The sequence below is a fragment of the Ambystoma mexicanum genome, chromosome 12 (assembly GCF_040938575.1).
Source record: "Ambystoma mexicanum isolate Mex_15411 chromosome 12, UKY_AmexF1_1, whole genome shotgun sequence".
Lineage (NCBI taxonomy): Eukaryota > Metazoa > Chordata > Amphibia > Caudata > Ambystomatidae > Ambystoma > Ambystoma mexicanum.
Window position 1 is genome coordinate 578,260,830 of NC_090936.1, and position 20,566 is coordinate 578,281,395.

The 20,566-nt window shown below is 46.0% G+C and overlaps 1 protein-coding gene across 2 annotated transcripts in view; it reads right to left on the bottom strand.

Annotated features, from left to right (window-relative positions):
* The window catches only part of LOC138513815 (double C2-like domain-containing protein beta), a 358,694-nt gene that overhangs the window by 62,288 nt on the left and 275,840 nt on the right, over positions 1 to 20,566 (bottom strand). For both annotated transcript variants that reach the window (XM_069628915.1, XM_069628916.1), the window contains exons 3-5: positions 17,316 to 17,390; positions 13,323 to 13,432; positions 10,288 to 10,414 (exon numbers count right to left, since the gene is read on the bottom strand). In XM_069628915.1, coding sequence (XP_069485016.1) covers positions 10,288 to 10,414; positions 13,323 to 13,432; positions 17,316 to 17,390 — 312 coding nt within the window. The remainder of the gene's footprint in view (positions 1 to 10,287; positions 10,415 to 13,322; positions 13,433 to 17,315; positions 17,391 to 20,566) is intronic.

Below are 20,566 nucleotides of genomic sequence, written 5' to 3' on the forward strand. Positions count from 1 at the left end.
TTCATTTGGCTGGGACATGGTTGTTGGCTGGGGTTGGTTGTCTCAGTTAGCTGGGGAATTGTTGTCTCAGTTGGTTGGGGCACCATTGTCTCACTTGGCTTGGGATTCATTGTTTGAGTTGGCCAGGTCCTCATTGTCTCATTTGTCTGGGGCGTCGTTATTTCATTTGGCTGGGACATGGTTGTTGGCTGGCAGTTAGTTTTCTCAGTTGGATGGTGAATTGTTGTCTCAGTTGGTTGGGGCACCGTTGTCTCACTTGGCTTGGGATTCATTGTCTAAGTTGGCCAGGACATCATTGTCTCAGTTGGCTGGGTCATTGTTGTTTCAATTGGCTGGGGATTCATTGTCTCAGTTGGCCAGGGCATCATGTTTAAGTTGGCTGGGGCATTGCTGTCTCAGTTGACTGGCCCATCGTTGGCTGGGTCATCATTGTCTCAGTTAGTTTGGGATTCATTGTCTGGGGGTTGGTTGTCTCAGTTGGCTGGGGAATTGTTGTCTCAGTTGGTTGGGGCACCGTTGTCTCACTTGGCTTGGGATTCATTGTCTGAGTTGGCCAGGGCATCATTGTCTCAGTTGGCTCGGTCATGGTTGTTTCAATTGGCTGGGGATTCGTTGTCTCAGTTGGCCAGGGCATCATGTTTAATTTGGCTGGGGCATTGCTGTCTCAGTTGACTGGCCCATCGTTGGCTGGGTCATCATTGTCTCAGTTGGCTTGGGATTCATTGTCTGGCAGTTGGTTGTCTCAGTTTGCTGGGGAATTGTCTAAGTTGGTTGGGGCACCGTTATCTCACTTGGCTTTGGATTCATTGTCTGAGTTGGCCAGGGCATCATTGTCTCACTTGGCTGGGTCATTTTTGTTTCAGTTGGCTGGGGATTCGTTGTCTCAGTTGGCCAGGGCATCATGTTTAAGCTGGCTGGGGCATTGCTGTCTCAGTTGACTGGCCCATCGTTGGCTGCGTCATCATTGTCTCAGATGGCTTGGGATTCATTGTCTGAGTTGGCCAGGGCCTCATTGTCTCAGTTGTCTGGGGCGTCGTTGTGTCATTTGGCAGGGACATGGTTATCGGCTGGGGATTGGTTGTCTCAGTTGTCTGGAGAATAGTTGTTTTAGCTGGTTCGGGTATCATTGTCTCAGTTGGTTGGGGCACCGTTGTCTCATTTGGCTTGGGATTCATTGTCTGAATTGGCCAGGGCATCATTGTCTCAGTTGGCAGGGGCATTGTTGTCTCAGTTGTTGGGTCATTGCCGATCTAATTAGAACTATTCTCATTTGTGTGTGAAGTCTCTTAGTTGCTTTAGAAGGAGAATTGCAACATAGTTTCGATGGGATGATCGATTCCAGGGCTTATTCTGAGGCGTCTCAATACCTTCTAGAGTGTGGTAGATCCAGGACCTTGATCAGAGCTAGAGGTGCCGTTTTGTTGCAGATTCAAGAGGGCAATGGGATGGGCCGTCGTATTTTCTATCTTTCTCAGCCACTTACCGTGATGAAAGCAACTATTCAATGATACACTGGGAGTTGTTGACCAAGAAAGAGCCTTGAACTGAGTTGAGACTTTTGGTTTTGGGGGATCGTTTCCTCCTTGAGATATGTACGCATCATAGAAAAGCTTAGATGCTGGGACAAGTGCATGGTGGGGCAGTCAGAAAGCCCATCAGCCATTATTTCTAGCACAGCACAACTTAACTAGTACAAACTTGCTTGAACTAAGTATTTTGCAGGCTGATTCCTTCGGTAGGTACCTCAAATTAGTTCAAGGTGAGTCTGTTTTCCTGTTTTGATTCTGCCTGATGCATTGCCATGCCTCCGTGGCAGTGCTGCTGTCCTGTCTAGCTGTAGCTCCCCTGGCATGGTCCTAAGATTAGAGACAGTGACAACCTGGAGACAAACAATGCACAAGTCTGTAGAAAGTCCAAATCTGTCGGTTAATCATAAACTGTTTGTAAATGGCAATAGAAGAAGACATAAGGATTTCTCTAGTAAATGCTGAAGAAAGGAAACCAACCACATGAAACTGGAGTTACTGGGTCCCACTCTTAAAGACTTGCCATGGAGCCAATCAGGTGGTGGCTGCGCGCATGTCAGATCTGCACCCGCCGCCTTATACCTGATTCTCAAAGCCTACATCTGGAGCAAATCTGAAGATACCCTTGAGAAAGTCTGTGTGAAGTGGATGGCCCGCCAGCACCTCACAGCTGCTGAAAGTATATCCAGATCTGCTCCTGTTTTAGGCTTTTAGAATCAGGTATAAGCAGCAGGTGAACAATGGAGAGGCTCTAAGGCACCTCCTTATATGTGCCGGTGCCAATATTGGAGAATCAGGCCAACTGTTTTTTTTCTTTTCAAACTCGGCTGTGAAACGATGTTCACACCCTCACATTGAATCTGGCCTCTCCTACAAACACATACATGGGGCCTCATTACGATGGTTGCGATGACGGAATGAAGGGGGCCGGTACGGGATCGGCACCCTTCATTCCGTCAGGGCTGATTACGAGCTTCCCATCGCGGGACCAGGATCGGACGCCTGGTAAAACCAGGTGTCCTTTCCGGGTCCCACGAGCGGAAGAGGGAGGTAACAACGGGACACTTATAGTGTGCCCGTTGTTACCTCCATCCCCATTCCCATTGAACCCTATGGGGGCTCAATGGGAATGGGGAAGGGTTCCTGCAAGGAGGAATTACCAGGTCCTCCTATGTCGGAATGACCCGGTAAGTCCTCATTGCAGGAACCCGCAAAAGGAGCCCGGTTTGGAGGCAGCCATGGAGCTAATTGCTCCATGGCTGCCTCCAAACTCGTAATGAGGCCCATGGTCTCAAGATTCTTCCCCTCATTCAAGAAACTTCCTGAAAATATATTTAAAACTCATGTGTAGCTGGGAGACTCCATTTGCATGAGCCCTAGTAAAAGCTACAAGCTTCTAAGCAGCAAGACATGTTAAAGGGTATTGTTTGAATCCTAAAAATCCTCAAAGCATGCACAAATCTTTGGAGTATTCTAAATCTGCAAACTCTGCCTAAAATACTACGGCACTGACTTTGACAGTCTCTGCCTGTCATCGTGGATGATTAACTGTTGTGAGCTGGATGCATTTCCTGCCTGATGAGTTTTCCCCCCACGTGCATAACCCAGTGCCATTTTGCTTGCCTCAGGGATTTGGCCAAAAGTTGCACGGTAGATAAGGAAAAGGGTCGCCCAAGTGCCACAAAGGATAACAGTGCAGGGCAGTCATCTGATCCTGGCAAATTGAGATGCAGAAACATTTCAAGTCATGTTATAGACCAGGCGAAGGTTTGAGCTTTGCAGTCCATGATTTATCTAGGGCGGTTCAAACTTAAAGGAGAGAAAATATCCCCCTCAACATGATCAACATTTATTTTCAACAAAAGAGGAAGTTTTGTCTGATAGAATTCTTTTGTGCCGTGACAAACAGTGACACCTTTTGATATATTGTGACCTTGAACAAGAGATTGTCATCAACTTAGTAATGTTCACTGTATAATGGCGATACACTGAATGTTTTGTAACCACATTTTACTAACCCACCGCCGTGCAGAGTATACATGCACTTTTATATGTACTTGTGTTGTGCCACGGCACAAAAGAATTCCTTCAGACAAAATTTCCTCTTTTGTTGAAAATAAATGTTGATCATTGTTTCATGCACACCATGGTGAATTTTGTTTGTGGCGAACTATTAATACAGTAGTTCTTTTGCAAGGTCCTACCGACCACCCATCACGCTACTGGCCAGGGAAGCCTGTTGACTCTACCCCTCTATAATTGTGCCAATTGAACATTACATTCTGTGGGTTCAGAGAGGGCCATGGATGTGGTGCATGCAGATGCGGAATGGTCCTGTCATCGGTTCTTGTCACTACAGAGAAAGAAGCCCCGGGAGTTTGCATGAGTGAACAGCCAGAGACCTTGTATTTTGTCGTATTGCTTCCCCTGATTTTTCTTGATTTCTGACATACCTTAGTTGCAGCAACATAATCCTTGCATACATTGCAAGACTCTTTCTATGACTACAAGCCCTGAATTTTGTAGGAAGAATTATGTGGCACTGGAAGTCTAGTGCCAGTGGACTGTCGAATCACTGGAAGAAGGTGGTGGCTAATGTGTCGGCTCTTCCTTTTCATCACAAGGGTTGTGCTGATGCTTTCTTGAAGCATCTAGACTTAGTCTTGCCTCCTCAGAGAGACTAGGATGGTGGTTTGGGACAGAACCAGATTCCATGGTGCCCTTTGGCCGCATGAGAATTCTATCAGAGAAGCAGATGCTGGTGGGGAATCTTCATGGGATTCTTCAGAAGGGTCTTATTTCCCCCTCAGATTTCCATGTTGGGGCCTCTTCAATGTTTGTGCCCAAAAAGACATATGCGAATGGGCGTATTTCCCCTCAGATTTCCATGTTGGGGCCTCTTTAATGTTTGTGCCCAAAAAGACGTATGAATTGTGTCTATGCATGGACTGTCTCAGTTTATATAATATCCCACTGAAGGATCAGCATCATGCCATAGATCAATGACATTCTGGAGTCAGTGAGAGGGGTTGCAATGTTTAGTAAATTGTGCCTGCAAGGCCCCCTATCACAAGTTGCTGATCAGGGCAGATGGACTGCAAGAAGGTAGTTTACACACATCTCGGTCACTATCACATTATGCCGTTTCTGGCTATGTAATACTCAATCCGTTTTTGAAGATTTTATGCATATCATGAGGTAACCAAACCCTGTGTCTATGAGATTTGAAAGTACTGGGGCTCTGGGTATCTTCAGGATCTTATAAGAAGTCACGCCCCTGGCACAGCATACATGAATGATGCCATCACTGACTACATGGGACTTAGAATGTTCCTGTGGGTGTCTGAAGGCCTCAATATCAGAAGGGGACGTGTCTGGGCCTCCCGGTTGAAGCTAGAAAGGAACAGCACTTCCCTATCATGGCTTCCTTTTATCTCCCTCACAGGTGATCTGTGTCATTCTGGTCCTAGCAACCGGCCCCCACAAGGGAGGAGCTCAGACCTCGGCGAGGGGCCTACCACCACCTAGATACAGTGAGCATTCAAAGCTTCTTGTTTTGAACCTCCGGTGCCTGAGCCCGATCCATGGTGGCAGTAGAGTTTTGCTGACAGAGTGCGTCACCCTGTTGCTATAAGGGGTGTGCAAATGAGGGTCCTACTGTGCTGTGACACTCTTACATCTAGGACTACATAGCAGACAGTTTTGCCCACCCAAAGTTAGCAAAACTGTGAGACAAGTGTGGTAAGTAGAGCAAAATATAGTGCAACTAATGTTTTTCCTACCTGTTTGCACAATGCAGGCAACATCTGCAGAGGTACCTTCTTTTTTAAATCTCTTTGTGTTAGTCACTACAAACTGTAAAATGTTCTTGAATTGGCCAGGCTGACCCTTTGCTTCATCTACTCTATTGGGTGCTGTGGTCAGATGTATGCTGGGACTAGTAATTCAGAGCACTGGTCTTAAAACTGGTTTCACGTGGCTTGGGTGGGCTTCGATGGAGTCTGTTGGAAGGTTGAGGCAAGTGAACACTTTCACAGATAAGTTAACCCTTTATTCCACACTCTATGAAACTACATAAAGAGTGTTTAAATCACAAACCTGACTTAACATTTTTGTGATTTTCAAGTTGCAGTTTACTTTTTTGGCAATTCACTTAAATTGCAGTTGTGAATGGGGGTGCATATTTCTTTATCCCAAGGCTTCTTCCTAGGTTTGTCCCATAGTGAAGATGGGTGGAGCCACTATAGCATTCTTTGTTCCGATTCACCGTTCCAGAGCTTCCCGTTGTATACCCCCTCTGAGTACTACAGGGCCACTCTTGCTGAATTCAGGTATAGTGCTGAAACAGGTTCTCACATGACATCCTCGGATAAACATAGGGTTTCCATTTTTAGTTGATATTTTGAATCATTTCTTACAGTGTATTTGGTTGACAATTTGAGGAATTAAGATTATCATGATGTTAGATTGCAGGACAATAGCCTTTCTGTTAAGCTGGAGAATGTGTGTGTGATGAGATCTGAGGAATACTTGGGATTGGTTTTGTCTGTTGATGAGTTGGCAAATGGTTATGGGAAGCAGGTCGCCTGTCATGGAAGCGGCTGTTCATACATCGCTGATTGTGATGACTGGACGGTACACGCTGACTTGCTGGATCCTGTCCCCTCTGTTCAGGCATGGATCTGGAGTGTTCAGAGCTGCATCTTTGCATCTCTGTGTTGGTTGCTTGCATAACCGGTTCACCATTAATGGAGCCATTAGGGAGCCACCAGATTCCTCGAATGCCAAGACATCCGCCATCACTGTTTGCAGAACTACACTGTGTCTGGTTGAGGCATTTGAAGCTCTGGAGGCACCACAGTGGAGACTGAATGCCTACATTTCAGAGATTATTGAGGACGTTGGGCGCTGAAGCACCGAAGCAGCAAAGCATGGAGGGTGCAGGATTCGCAGACTACAAAAGTAGACAGTATTACAGTGATAGTGGGCACTCCATTTATTGGGTGGGGGTTGTGAGGATTTGCTGCATAGACAGGCTCTCTCCAGGGCTCCTATATGTGCATCGTGCTCCCATGCCCTAGCATTGCTACACGGGTGACAGATGTTCTCATCTGTATGGATTCCTACCATGAATTGTGTCTGGAGTAATTCCACCATAGAATTTGGTGACAGCTTCGGTGGAATTTTCTGTGGCAACTACAAAGGATCCATAAATGTGACTCTCAATCTTAAGGACTATAAGGAGACTATGGGCCTCATCATGAGTTGGGTTGAGTGGTAAAATGTGGCGGTAACACTATTACCATTGCATTTACTGCTCTGCCCAATCCGGTGTTCCGGGGCATTCACCTCCAGTTCTGAGCTGGAGGTAAATGTGCTGGCTTCAAGTCAATTTTTGGTGCTATTACCACTGTCGCTATTACCGCCGTTGGTAATAGCACCCCTCAACCCCATTGAGTCTGGACCCGATGGGAATGGGGACTTACTCCCCCACCCCAGCAACTCGGGATCTCAGGAAAATTGCTGAGTTGCGGTAACGCTAATTGCATTGGGTGGTATCCTGGCACATTAAGTGCCGAGATACCCCTCAGCTCATCAGGAGGCCCTTTCAAGGAAAGCACTGGCCAGTATGGGAGAATGGCACTGGAGCATACTGTTGGTGATAGGGTTCTGAGATTCTACTGGTATGATTGTTGATGATAGAGCGTTCACCTGATATTTCTGATCTTTGATTCTGTGGCTATTCCTTTGGAGTTGTCCATGACATGCAAGATTCAACCACTTTTTCCAAGTCTCAGGTAAAATCATGTCAGACTGATTCCTTTGGTTGTGGCTCCATCTCCAGTAGCAGTGGATATCAATTAGGAGTTTGAGTTTTGAGAAATGTATGACTCCCATATTTGTTGAGGCATATGGCAATTGTTGGTTGGCCGGTAGGGTTACCTTTCTAGAGGATGATCTTAGGAGCGTGCATCCTTTGTGCAATGACCTGCTTTGGTACTAGTTTCATCTACAGATCCGGAGGAACCTGGCCTTTCAGGGGAGGTGATAGTGTTGTTTGCCGAAGTTAGTTTGGTGGCCTGCAGCTCTGAGAGCAGCCTGGTAATGGTCTGCAGTGGATTCGCGGGCATAGATGTAGGGGCTCCAGATGTGTGTCTGCTCGGTGGGTCCACAACGTTGTACATTATAGTACAGGGTTTCATGGGGCATGGAATTGCAGGGATGGGTGCTAAAAATGTTGTTTTGGATGATCATTGTGACATTACAGGTGTGTGAATTGTTCTAAAATGGCCAATGTTGTTTATCCTCATTGCTTTCCTGCACATTTCTTTTGTAGAATATAAGACATTGGTGTAAGAGTTTTGAGAAATCACATCAGATTAGCTCAGGAAGAAATCACATCAGATTAGCTCAGGAAGAAGGATAGATATAGACAGGGAGGTCATTTCACCAAAATGCCATGGGTAGCGGAAGTGACATCACACGACCCTTGAACTCCAATGACATCACAGGAAGTGATGTCATTTGGCCACACCCTGAAGTGACATCACGGGAAGCAATGGAACACGACCTTTCAACCCTCGACAAAGCAGGAAGTGGCATCACATAGCATTGTTCCTAAGTACAATATATGGTTACGATATCACTATATTGTAATATACATTTCATACAAGAATGGACCCTCATATGTATCGGTAATATCAGTGTGTATAGGCCCATATTACCAAATTACTGTGAACGCAAGCAGACATCCAAGGCCAAATGATAATGATGTCTTATTATATTGCACTTACACTTAAGTGCTTTATAGAGAACAAATATACATACAATATCACCCAACCTGTGTTAGTACTCATTTATCGACCTCAGAAGGAGGAAAGGCTGAGTTGAGGTGTTTAAGAACAGACTAAATCAGTGACTCACTGAAGTGTGCCTGAAATAAACCTTTAATGAGTCTAGCAATTATTGTACAGAATTCCAGAAAGACAAATTGTTTATTATTACTTTTCTTTCTTGCTTAGGGTTACTGCTCAAAGTGTTATACTTGTGGAACCCCATGTTTTATTTAAGAGTCCTGAACAAGAAAGCCAGCCACTCAAGAAACAAAGAGCCACATGGCGCTGGCCTCATCCTGGTAGCATACATTTAAAAAAATATATATCATATTTTCTAGTTTTTTTAGGGCTATCAAGGGAAACCACAGGGGTAGCAAGGGAGACCTCAGTCGACCCGCAAATGACGTCCTTCGATATATACCCAAAACGCTTTGGCAACAACATTTGAAAATACAAATATGGTTTCTCTGTTTTTGGGTTTTCTGATGTACAATAATTACTGATGGGATGGTTGATAAACAGTGTCAGTATAAAAATCAGTGAGATTGGATAATTACTGTACCAAATGTACCATTATAGCCTTGGTTCAATTTTCATTGTATGTTTTTTTACAGTTTTAACATGATCTTTGTGGCAATTTAAACAATAACGTAAACCTCATTAAATATGTACTTGGTTAAAAGCGATGACTGTATCTGAGTTTTATAGAGTATAATCTAGACTTGAATGGGTTATAGGGGCGTTCCCCAACCAAGTGTGCGCAAGGAATACCTGTTGGCAACAAGAGTGTTTTGGTTAAATTGCTTTCCTGCACGGAAACACTTGGGCTTGTTGCCAAACCATCATGGTGTTTGTGGACTTCATTCCTGTCAGGTGGATAAGTAAGGAAGTAAGTTGTGTTGTTTACCCTCTTGTTAACTCTTCTGTTGGAGAAGGCATGGTGTCTTGCTGGATCGCCTACGTTGTGGTCCTGTGATTCCAAACTGAAGGACTGCAGTGAATTGTAGTTATCGGCTGGCTACTGTGAATGGTCACTGATGTCCAGGTGCCACCAAGTACCGCAGTGAAGAAGGACCCTGTGATTCTGACAAGATGGCACAGTACTTCTCTAGTGGAGCAGTGTATTTTAGTCAGGAACAGGGGGGGCAGGGGTGTGTGTGTGTGCGCGCGCGCGATATGGGGAAGGAGAGAGAGGGTTAGAAGGAGACAGAGATAGAAAGAATGAGAGTGAGGAGCGAGAGTGCTGGATGCCATCTGTTGCAGGAGTTAGAATGCAGTGTAGCCCAATTAATTAATTAATTTATTTATTTGCATTTTCTAAACGCTCACACAGCCCGGGGGCACCAAGGCGCTGTTACAGGAATATGTCTCTTAGTTGCCTATTTATAACGCACTTAATACCAGGAGGTTTCTAAGCACGGACCCGGGGATCGAACCTGTTTTGCTTTGCGTCGTCTTGTTTCCAAGGCGAGCAAGTTGCTGCTGAGCTATCCTCCCTGGACAAATGTGGTGAGCATTGTGTGAGAGCAGTGTAATCCCTCGAGTAGAGCAGTGTGGGATAGTTGTATCACCTTTGGTGGAATAGTGTCTGAATAAGAGGGCCATGTGACCTCCTCTGGGGGAAACGTGTATGTGAGGGCAGTGTGTGTTGTAGTGTAACCCCTGCAAGTGCAGCGTGAGTGTAATGTGACTTCTCCCGGTGGAGCAGTGTCTGTGAGGGTATTGCAGCCTCTGGTGGCGCATTTTAAACAGCGGTGCAAACGTTGATGAAACCGAGTGACCTCAGTTGGAGCCGGTTGTATGATAGTGTTGCCTCTTTTTGAGCAGTTTGTAGACCTCTCGTGGAGGGCCAATGTGCGTGTGCACGCGGGAGAGGGCAGTGCAGCCTCTGGTGGAGCAGTGTGTTGAGGAGGTGGGCTTCTTACCAAAGTTGGCTTTTCCAGGCAGATGTTGAAGGCTTTCGTCTGGTTTGGCGTCAGCTTCTTTAGAGGAACCCGGATTTCACCAATGAAGTCATTCCGCCCAAACTTGTCTTCATCGCACACAGAGAGTCTGGCCAAACAGAAAAGACAGGAGAGACCGTGAGGACCTGGATCATCATGCGAATGCAACGAGATACCCCAGGCTGTGGCGAGTCTGCCCACCTTTCTTTAGTGCACATTAAAGGTTCATGATTTACTGTCCCCCGTACAAAATAGATCATGGCCCTTCAAGGGATTACAGTATGTGTGATCTTGGCTCACCCCCTCCTCATTATCATAACTCAGATGACCTTCACCTCTACCTTTAACACTGCATGAAGTCAGCGGTGTCACTTGGCACCCTGACTGAGCCTGAGTCCATTCCAACCTCCTCCACTGACTGTGTGACCTCTGTCCCATTCTCTATTTTCCTCAGCCCTGGTGCAAGAAAGGCCCTGGCTCTCAGTATGTCATTGCCAAAATGCCCTTCTCTAATCCTGGCTTTGCCAGTGACCTTATGGGCCCTGGGCAAGTTGCTTCACCTCCAGAAGTCGCATAATTTACTAGCCCTGGGCGTGCCACTAACATATAATTTGACCCACGGAAAGTTCTTTACTTGCCTGACATTCAGACTATGTTGAGCTGAACCAGTGCTAATCTGTGTGATCTCAGGTTACTTACTTGGGGACGCTTTGTTGCGGCCTGGCTTGGTTCTCCTCCTTTCTGAGGGATCCTGTACAGCGCTGTACGCGCAGCGGGTTTAATCCAGGTCGAGATCACCCACATGCATTGTGCAGTCCCCAGAGGCTCCATCCTGTCTCCCATGCTCTTCAATATCTACATGCAACCACTTGGAGATCTGGCTGCCGGGCCAGGCATCTCAATACACCCGTATTTCAGCCACGCTGGAGTGTTTCAAAGAGTGCCATCCTTTTCTGACATGCGCCACTTAAAGCACTGATTTTGTGGCATCAATTAGTGGATGTCAGCACTTTCACTTAAAATTAATCCTTCGCAGGCAGAGTGTTTGTCGCTTTCAACTTCCTCTTCTCTATCTCTAACAATGGTTATGTTCCTCATCTACTCTTGGAATATCGCTTACCCTAGTGAATTCTGTAAAAGCTTTGAGCTTCTTTTTTTTATTCAAATCTTAACTTTAAATCCCATGTTTATTTTTTAGATTTCTATTTCTAAAAAGGTTTTAACAAATGTTTGCACATAAGACTTCCGTACACCTGTCCAAGCCTTGGTCCTGCATGGCTTGATGAAGGGAATGCCATCATAATTGCCCACACCACCAGGGCCCTGCTGGCACAGTTAAAGACTGGGCTCCATTCTGCTGCTGGTCTGATCTCAGATATGCAGACTTTTGGCCACATTGCCCCGATTTTTCTTTCTCTTTCCTGGCTCCCTATACAGAAGGACACTTTAGGTCCGCTGTTCGCTCTACAAGGCAGTTGGGAGGGCATCAGGCCTACCTGGTAATTCCGTTATAGATTTGATTTAAGTCATACGAGAAGTGCAGACTCTCTTCACTCCAGGGGTTCCGCTTAAGCTTTTTCATTGGCTGAATTTGCTACTCTAGTTCAGGTTCGCAACAGTAATTTGTTTGTTAATGCACACCCATTTACGTCACCTTCCAAGGTGTAGGTGGGGCAGAAAGTGGAGTTTGCATCCTGCGCGTCCGTCCCCCCCACCTCAGCTGGGAGATTACTAATTAGAGACTCCCCTCCTAAATTTTTCGCGACTCCTAGACTGTGTGCGCAGTGGCTTTCGAACGGCAATTCAGTTGCTTCAGAAAAGATCACAAAAGTCCAACCTCTTTAACAATGTTGTTAAAAGAAAGGTTATAGCCCCCTCTGGTGTCGTTTACTGCAATCACGCGCTGCCGAGTATGTATCATTTTAACGGTTTAATTAGTTTTAATAGCATAACACACCGTTTTTAACTCTGAAAGCAAGCCTAAACTCGGCCAAAAGTACAAATGTGGCAAAGAGCAGCCCCTCCAATCAGAATGTTGCGCACAAAACCGCTAATGATGCGCCATTAGTGACTTAATGGTTTAGTGCCTACATTCTGATGGGAGGGGAGGTGCACAAAAGTGGTGTGGTAGTTGGTGTGCACAAAAGATTCTCTGCAGGAGTGTTTCTGACGTCACACATTTCCCTTTTATTGGCATCCCCCTTACTTTTGTCTGTGCCCCCCCTACTTTTTTCTGTGGCCCCCTCTGTGCCCCTCCTAAATGTGATTCCTGCCGACGCCACTGCATCTCTGCTGTGCCCTCCTCCTCCGTCTTGGAAGAGCGCCTGCGTGAGATTTTAATGCCGGCATAAAATGAATAGATTTCAATTGAATATGCCTTTAATTAGCACCAGCTAGAATAAAGAGCAGGCGGATTCCATAGGAATCCCCACCTAAGTGCGGCCAGCAGGCCGCTGAGTCCCTGCCATGCAATTTGAATCGTTTGCAAAACAGAGTGCAAAAGCATAATGTGAAAACAAGCTACATCATGCTTAAACTTTGTGTTTGCACTCTGGTTTGCAAAAAGTGTAAATGCTTCCTGTTTGCATTTACCAGGTATTTCCATGGCATCCACCTGCTTTTAGCAGGTGCAAAAAATACAGACATATTGCACCGGAGTCCATTGGTTTCACACCGGCAAGAACGTGTCACGCTTGCGTAAAAACCACGTGATATTTGAAGGCGGAGCTGGAATGTCGGTTGGTAATGATAACCCTACTCTGTGCCAACCCCCCCACCCCCCTAGAAATTACAGCGGATTCCCCTAGAGTGCAAACGTGCAACATGAACCGCTTACGCTTGGTTTTAGGCCTTACTTTCACGCTCCGGGTGCTTGGTAAATGACCCCCACTGTGTGTCTTTGATCTGCTTCTCCCCTTTGTCATTCCAAAGCTCCCCCTCGGGTGCCTTATATCACCACAAGTGAATGGGAGGGATTGCGCTCGTGCCGCTGAGGTTGGCCAGTGACTAGTCCTCACCGCAGGGTCTTGCGCATCATGTCCTCCTTGGTGACGCCATAGTAAGTCAGGGTCTCGTTCCACATGGGCTTCAGCGTGTTGCGTAGTGTCTTGGTGCGCAGCTTGTTTGCCTGAATTGAGAATAAAAAGCAAACATTAGGACATTAACAATCCAGGCCCCCTTCATGACCTGACGTGACATAATGTAACGTCGAAACATAAACTCACTCACTCACTCACTCACTCACTCACTCACTCACTCACTCACTCACTCACTCACTCACTCACTCACTCACTCACTCACTCACTCTTTCACTCACTCACTCACTCACTCACTCACTCACTCACTCACTCACTCACTCACTCTTTCACTCACTCTTTCACTCACTCACTCACTCACTCACTCACTCACTCACTCACTCACTCACTCACTCACTCACTCACTCACTCACTCTTTCATTCACTCAATGAAGGTAGTGAGTTTATGAGTAAAAGCAAGATGACTAACTAATGGGCGAATGCGGATGTCAGGTGAGGGTATCAGTGAATGAGTGAGTGATATAAGAGTGAGTGTGAGAAGGAATTACTCAGTGAATTCATGTCAGACTGACTCCATGAGATAGGCAAAGGGGAAGTAACTGATTCAGGTGACTCTTGCGTGGGTGAGTGGCTCTGTGAACACAGGAGTGCAGGATTCAGGGGACTCGACTCAGTCAGTCATTCAGTGGGTGAGTCAGTGTTAAGGGGATGAACTGTGTGTGTTTGTGTGTGGGGTAGGCAGGGAAGAAAATGCTGGCTGAGGAATGCATGTTTGAATGAGTAAAGGAGAGTGGTTCACCGAAATCCGAAAAAGGAGCGGCAAGAGTGGGCACTCAACAAGGACAACATTTTGGGTGACCACACGTCCCGGTTTTTCCGGGATTGTCCCGGTTTTTGGTGCTCTGTCCCCCTTTCTCAAGATTATGTTTCCATTGGAAATTGCAGTGGTCCCGGTTTTTAGTAGTCGGTCTTCATAGCTGGATTGCAGGAATGCACAACCTTGTACAGAAGAAATGCTGCATTTTACAACTGAAGATAGTGTGTGCTTGTGATAAATTAATTATACTATGTGTTTATTTAAACAGTAACACTTAAACCCCCTTCTCCTCCAACCGCTACTGAAGTGTAGTGCCTTAACAGAGACTTTCACGAGTTAGTCCTACTTTTATGTTAGTTACCCTGTCCCTGTTGTCTACTTTTTAAATCTGGTCACCCTAGCAGCAGTGAGCGGCTAAATGAGTCAATGAAGGTGTGAGGAGTAGGTCAGAGGGAATAGAGGGGTGAGTCAGAGAACGAGTGAAATATCGAGGCAATGAGAATGCGGCACCTGTATGCGGGAGATCCAGGTTCATGTAAACTCCTGGAGCCGCCAAACCTCAATAAACAGGAATGCCCTGCGCATCCCACGCCATTGTACCATCTTGGGATGTGTTTTACATTCACTGGCTCACGCAGACGGTGTCTTTGAACTAATTTGTGGGGGTGTTTGCCGGGGCTCAGCCCTGGTACTTATTTCTGAGCCCCAGCACTTATTGTCTCAGTCTCTGATGGATTATGAACTAATGATAGCCAGAGCATCCATCAACCCCAATGAGCAGCAGCCAGCTGTAGTGTAACCCCAAATGTGCCGACACTGTGGGGCGCAGCTTTGGGTGGGAGCAGCAATGGCGGTGAACTGTCCGCCCACCGTGTCACAAGCATGCAAGACAATTTGGGCCCTGGGACTTATTTTCTTACAAATTAAACAATGTAGCTTTAGCAAGACATGTCAAAGCAGACACCACATGGGAGAGCGGGCTGTGGGGGACACACATGTTTCCACACTTGTGTTCTGTAAGCGTCTTGTGCTCTTCGCTAGTGCTCCCATGGAGTTACTCTGTCAGGAAATAGAGGTCAGGAATATTGGACACCAGGTTATTCGGACTCCCTTTACTTTGGCTAAGAGTATGTTTTGTACTTGGTGGCGAGTCGATAAGAGATGCGCCATAATGAAAATCAGTCGCTGGGGGATGCCAGCTATCTCTCCTGACCAAGGCATGTAAAGAAATTGGTTCTTAAATCAAAGCACAGGAAATGATGGCTCTGCGCTGAGACAAATGGCTAGATCTGATACATAAAGGTGTCTTAACTTTTCGGGCCATGCTCTCTACAGCGCTCAGAACCCGAGGCAGCCCCCCTTCTCCCAGTCAAAGGTGCTGAGAGGAGAGGGGTTGATCTCCCATCAGGTGGCGTTCATTTATGAAGCCATGCCTCTGTCTGCTGCTGGTGAGGGTGGCTTTGGGCAGAGCGACTAATGCAGAGTGAAGTGGTTGATGGTCTCTGTGCTGAGCCATCATTAGAAACTGTAACTCGCCTTTTCATTTTCCTGTCGCCACATCACACTCTATGGCTAAAATCGGCCATACCCGTCGTACGACATTCAGGGCAACAGGATGCTCGAAAATGGGCCAAAAATGCTGTATGCCCGTTTGTTACTTTTGAGGTTGTCATTTTTTAGGCCAGGTTGAGGAAACGGAGAAGAAAAAGGGAGAGGGGAATATGATTTGATATGATATGACATTTATCACGCGCCTGTACACAGGTGTTTCCAGGCACGACTATGACAAGTTAGTAAATTAATGCACTAAATGCTGGGGTCGGTAAGGTCATGTTGGTACTGCTTTGGGAATGTTTTATTATGGACTATAGGACCATTTTTTTGTTTAACTATGGTTATGTATTGTAACACTTATATTAGTATTTTTTCTTTTCGTATTTGTCCTTTTTTTTATGAATTATGGTTTTCTATGGCAATGTTTGTATGTTAGCAATGGTGCTGACTAGGCAATGAGTCAGACTTCCCTTGAGCCAATCAATGAGTACATTATAAGCTGCCGCAGTAAAGGGTGGTGAAGTTAGTGAGGGGAAGGCGCCAGGACAGAGACCAACATAATTTGTTAGTCTTACAAGGATGGAGCAGTTATGCAAGACTGAGGGGTATCCAGTGGTATCCGCGGTGGCGCCTTTATATAGGGTGACCATATATATGGGGTCAAAGGGAATGGGGGTTCCGGGTCTGTCTGTCCCACCCTTTGAAAAAAAAAGGTTTTGGTGGTTAAAGGGGTGTCCCCCGCATGGTCAATGTGATAATGTCCCTGCAAACCACGGCCATTTTTTGGCAACATTTTTGTCAGACGACATTTTTGCAGGGACATTAAGAGATGGAACCGACTGAGACAGGAGCGGCAGAATCATTTAGCAAAGGAACAAGGGAGCACAATTAATCAGAACTAGAGTCATACATGGTATATTTCAGGTGACACACATAAAAAGGGAAAATAAAAACGATGTATCCGTAATTACATACAAAATTACAATCCATTCATTAAGACACAATCAGCTGTTCAGTTGAATATATACAAAAATCAAAAACAAAAAATCTAAGAAGCCCCAACTTTACTAAAATGCTATGTGCCTTTGTGCATTATGAACCTCTGTTTCTAAAATGGGGTGCCCCTGTATAAATTACAGAAAGAAACTAGGCGGAGCACAGTTCTTCCAATGCCATAGCTGAAAACCTATTCCTATTCTACCAGGGTATATGTATTTTGACACCACCACAACAACGAACCAAACCACAGATAGCCACAGGGCAGCTACCGCCTGAAAAACACACCTAAGCTCAGTGTTCTACATCACCAAACTGAAGCGGCCAGCAGCACATCACAGCTCGCTTGCTCTTTCTTCCTGCCCAGTCCTACTAATTTAACCCGCATACCCCCTTGCTTTACAAATCCGCCAGAGCGCCAAGAGACCACGCAGGTGGCAACAGCGTGCGGCATAAGAACCTTTAACATAACATAACACAACCGCCAAGTTCCATATCTGTGCATCGTGGAGGGGCGAAGCCCCACAGCGTCCTCAAGGCGTCTCACACCAAGGAGCAGAAGAAGGATAGGTTGGGCTACTTTGCCCCACGCATGGATCACCCCTCACCTTGCTGGCGCCAGGAAGCAGGTTGGCCTTCACATACGGATCGGAAGAACCATTGGAATCCATCGGCTTCAGTCCCTGTGGGGGGGAGAAAGGAACAGGAAGGAGGTAAATGGGGGTAGCAATACCATCACAAGCAGCCGCAAGGCTACCCTCACAGGCCTGGGAATGCCACCTCAGACCACCTTTGCCAGAATGCTTTTAAGGAGTTTGTTTTGTTTTTCAACATATTATTTTTTGCAAGTTATGAATTGGCCGATTTGTGCGTCAACAGCTGCCTCTGTTACACAATAGCAATTGCTCGCTATAAACATGTCTATCGCTTTCTAATATAACTGCTAATGTTTTTTACGCTATGCCTCTGTAAACTATATTGTACCTTACTGTATGCCTAAATAAATGCGCCTAGATACCTTCGGGTTAGGTGCGCTATATAAATGAATGAATGAATGAATGAATAAACAAATAAATAAATAATGCCTGCCTTAGGACTTCACTTGACAATGCTGTGGCCTGGGCATCGTTGTCTTTAGCAGCGAAACGGTGTCAAGAATGTTTTCAATAATGTTTTTTAAACGTTTATCAAGTATTTAGAACTATGGCTGAGCTGCTAAAAAATGAAAACAGACTGTGATTGCTTATATTTGAGACTTACACATGTATTGTAACATATGAGATTCACGTCATAAGGATTTGCAGAGTACTATTTGAGAACTCAAAAATGCAGAACACGAGTAATAATTCACAATGCCACATTCTCTTAAGGTGTAATAATGGAAAGAAATTGTCAAATGTGAAAAAAAGAAATACGGCCCTGGTGCCCTCTTGGCACCCGAGCCGCCATCAGGGTTGCGTTTCTTTTTTTCTTCATATATGGGCATTTCTTTCCTTTTTGCCTGTGCCGGGGTTAAATATGAAGGAAAAAAATGGGCCTTTCTTTCAATTTTGAAAGGCATGGCGGCAGCAAAATGAAAAGAAATGCCAATTTTTGTGTTTGCGCCGTGCACTGGGCAGCCATGATGGGGCCTGTGGCAGGGCAGCGGCATCTGGGGTACCAGTCTGAAAAGGAGGATCGGGCTGGAGCCCCCTTTGGAGCCCGGGCCGGGCCTCGCCAGGCTTGACCACCTCTATCCAGGACAATGACGTGGCAGCAAATAAGTACAGTGAGTGGGGGGGTGGGTGGACAGGAGTGTGGGACGCTAGCAAGAAAGTGGGGGGAACGGAGAATGGCAGGCCGCACACTGGAATCCCAAACGGCATCTCTATGCATGGCTACCCAGATGAAAATTACCCAGAAGCCTTAGCTCTTGATTGGCTATCGGGACTCCAATGTCCGACCCAGGGTGCAAAGGCTAAATTACATTGATCTCCACAAATGTCGCCATTTTGTTTCGCAAGCATTTTACCTTCATGGTTTAGATTTTGGCTGCCCGTTGTCTCATACAGCGGGCCTCACTATGAGTTCTTCTTCTTGGGATGGCTCCTCCAGGCCGTAAGCCAGAGTTGGGTGGATTTTCCAATGGTAAATCCGCCAAGCTCTTCTGTTGCTGCCACTCGGTTTGGTGGAAAATCAACCAAATTTCATGTGGGAGGTTGGCAGAGTAACTCCCAATTCTTGGAGAATACTTGGAATACTTAGGATCATTGGGAATTTTAAGCCGTCAATGCAGGCGGTAATTCTGCACGTGGTAAATCCTCCTGCCAAGTGCTGAGGGGTATTCCTGCACTTTACCTCAAAACTCGCAATCTGACAGTGCAGTAAAGGGGCAGTTAGTCTATTACTGCAATTTTGCTGCCATGTTTTACCACACCACACATTGGTCCTCATTGGCGATAAATCTGCTGAGATACCACCAGAATTGGTTACCGTTACTGCCACTTGGTCCCTTGAGTTTACCATGGGATTGCAAGTGGTGGTAAGGCAGTGTTAGTCCGCATTGACCCCATTGGGGTTTTTTGGCAGAATTACCAGCAGCAGAATTAGCAAGAGGTAATTCCACTGAATTTTGCAGGAAAAGTGGAGAATTTACCTCCAACATCAAGCTGGAGATACATCCTCCACTTTTCCTCCCAAAATTTGGCAGAATTACCAAATTTCACCAAAATGCCAGGGGTAGCGGAAGGGACATCACATGACCCTTGACCTCTGATGACATCACAGGAAGTGATGTTATTTGACCCCACCCTGAAGTGTTATAGCGGGAAGCGATGGAACACAACCTTTCACCCCTTGACAAAACAGGAAGTGGCATCACATAGCATTGTTCCTAAGTACACTACAAAAAATGTGGTTATGATATCACTATAATGTCTGCAAAAGGTCGTTCCAGCCATCATCTTTGGAGCCGAAGCTGGTTGGAATATCCAAGAGAATATTTAGCAAATGCTAGAAGGCTGATTCTGGCACCGGGTGTTAAAATTGCCACAATACATTTCAATGACAGAGACACAAACTGGCTCTCAACTACTTGCATAGCAGGGTCATGTGTAAATCATTGACCGCAATGCGAAAAATGCACTTGTGTCCATCAATTCCGGCATATCGGATATTTGTACTTGAAAATGAAGGTGCACAAACTGGTCTACTAAAATGTTGGATACGCCGGTTGGAAGAAATTCTGTCAGCAGCCGACATAAAGAAATCTGAATTGCTTAATTGCCCAAAGATAGCAAAGAAGAAATGGGAGACTTGGGGCCTCATTATAACCCTGGCACTCCCGGATTGAAGGGGGCCGGTACGGGACTGGGCCCCTTCAATCCGGGAGTGCTGATTACCAGCTTCCCATCGCGGGACCTGGATCGCACGCCTGGTAAAACCTGGCGTGCTTTCCGGGTCCCGCAAGGGGAAGAGGGAGGCAATAACGGGCAAGTTGTACTCTGCCCGTTATTACCTCCCTCCCCATTCCCATTGAGCCCTATGGGGGCTTAAATGGGAATCGGGATGGGTTCCTGCATGGAGGATTTGCCGGGTTCTCCTATCTCGGAGTAACCCAGTAAGTCCCCATTGCAGGAACCCGGTAATGGAGCCCGGAACGGAGGCAGCAATAGCTCCATGGCTACCACCATTCTCGTAATGAGGCCATTGGTGTTGGATAACACATTTAGACAAACGTGCAAAGCTCCATTCATCCATGGGTCAAAGAGCAGGAGAAAACGAGCTAAATGCTCAACCTAGATATCTGCAACATTGTCCATCACGATGCCATTGCAAACAATTCTTAAGATTAAGAGTGAATGCTTTAAAAACTAAAGAA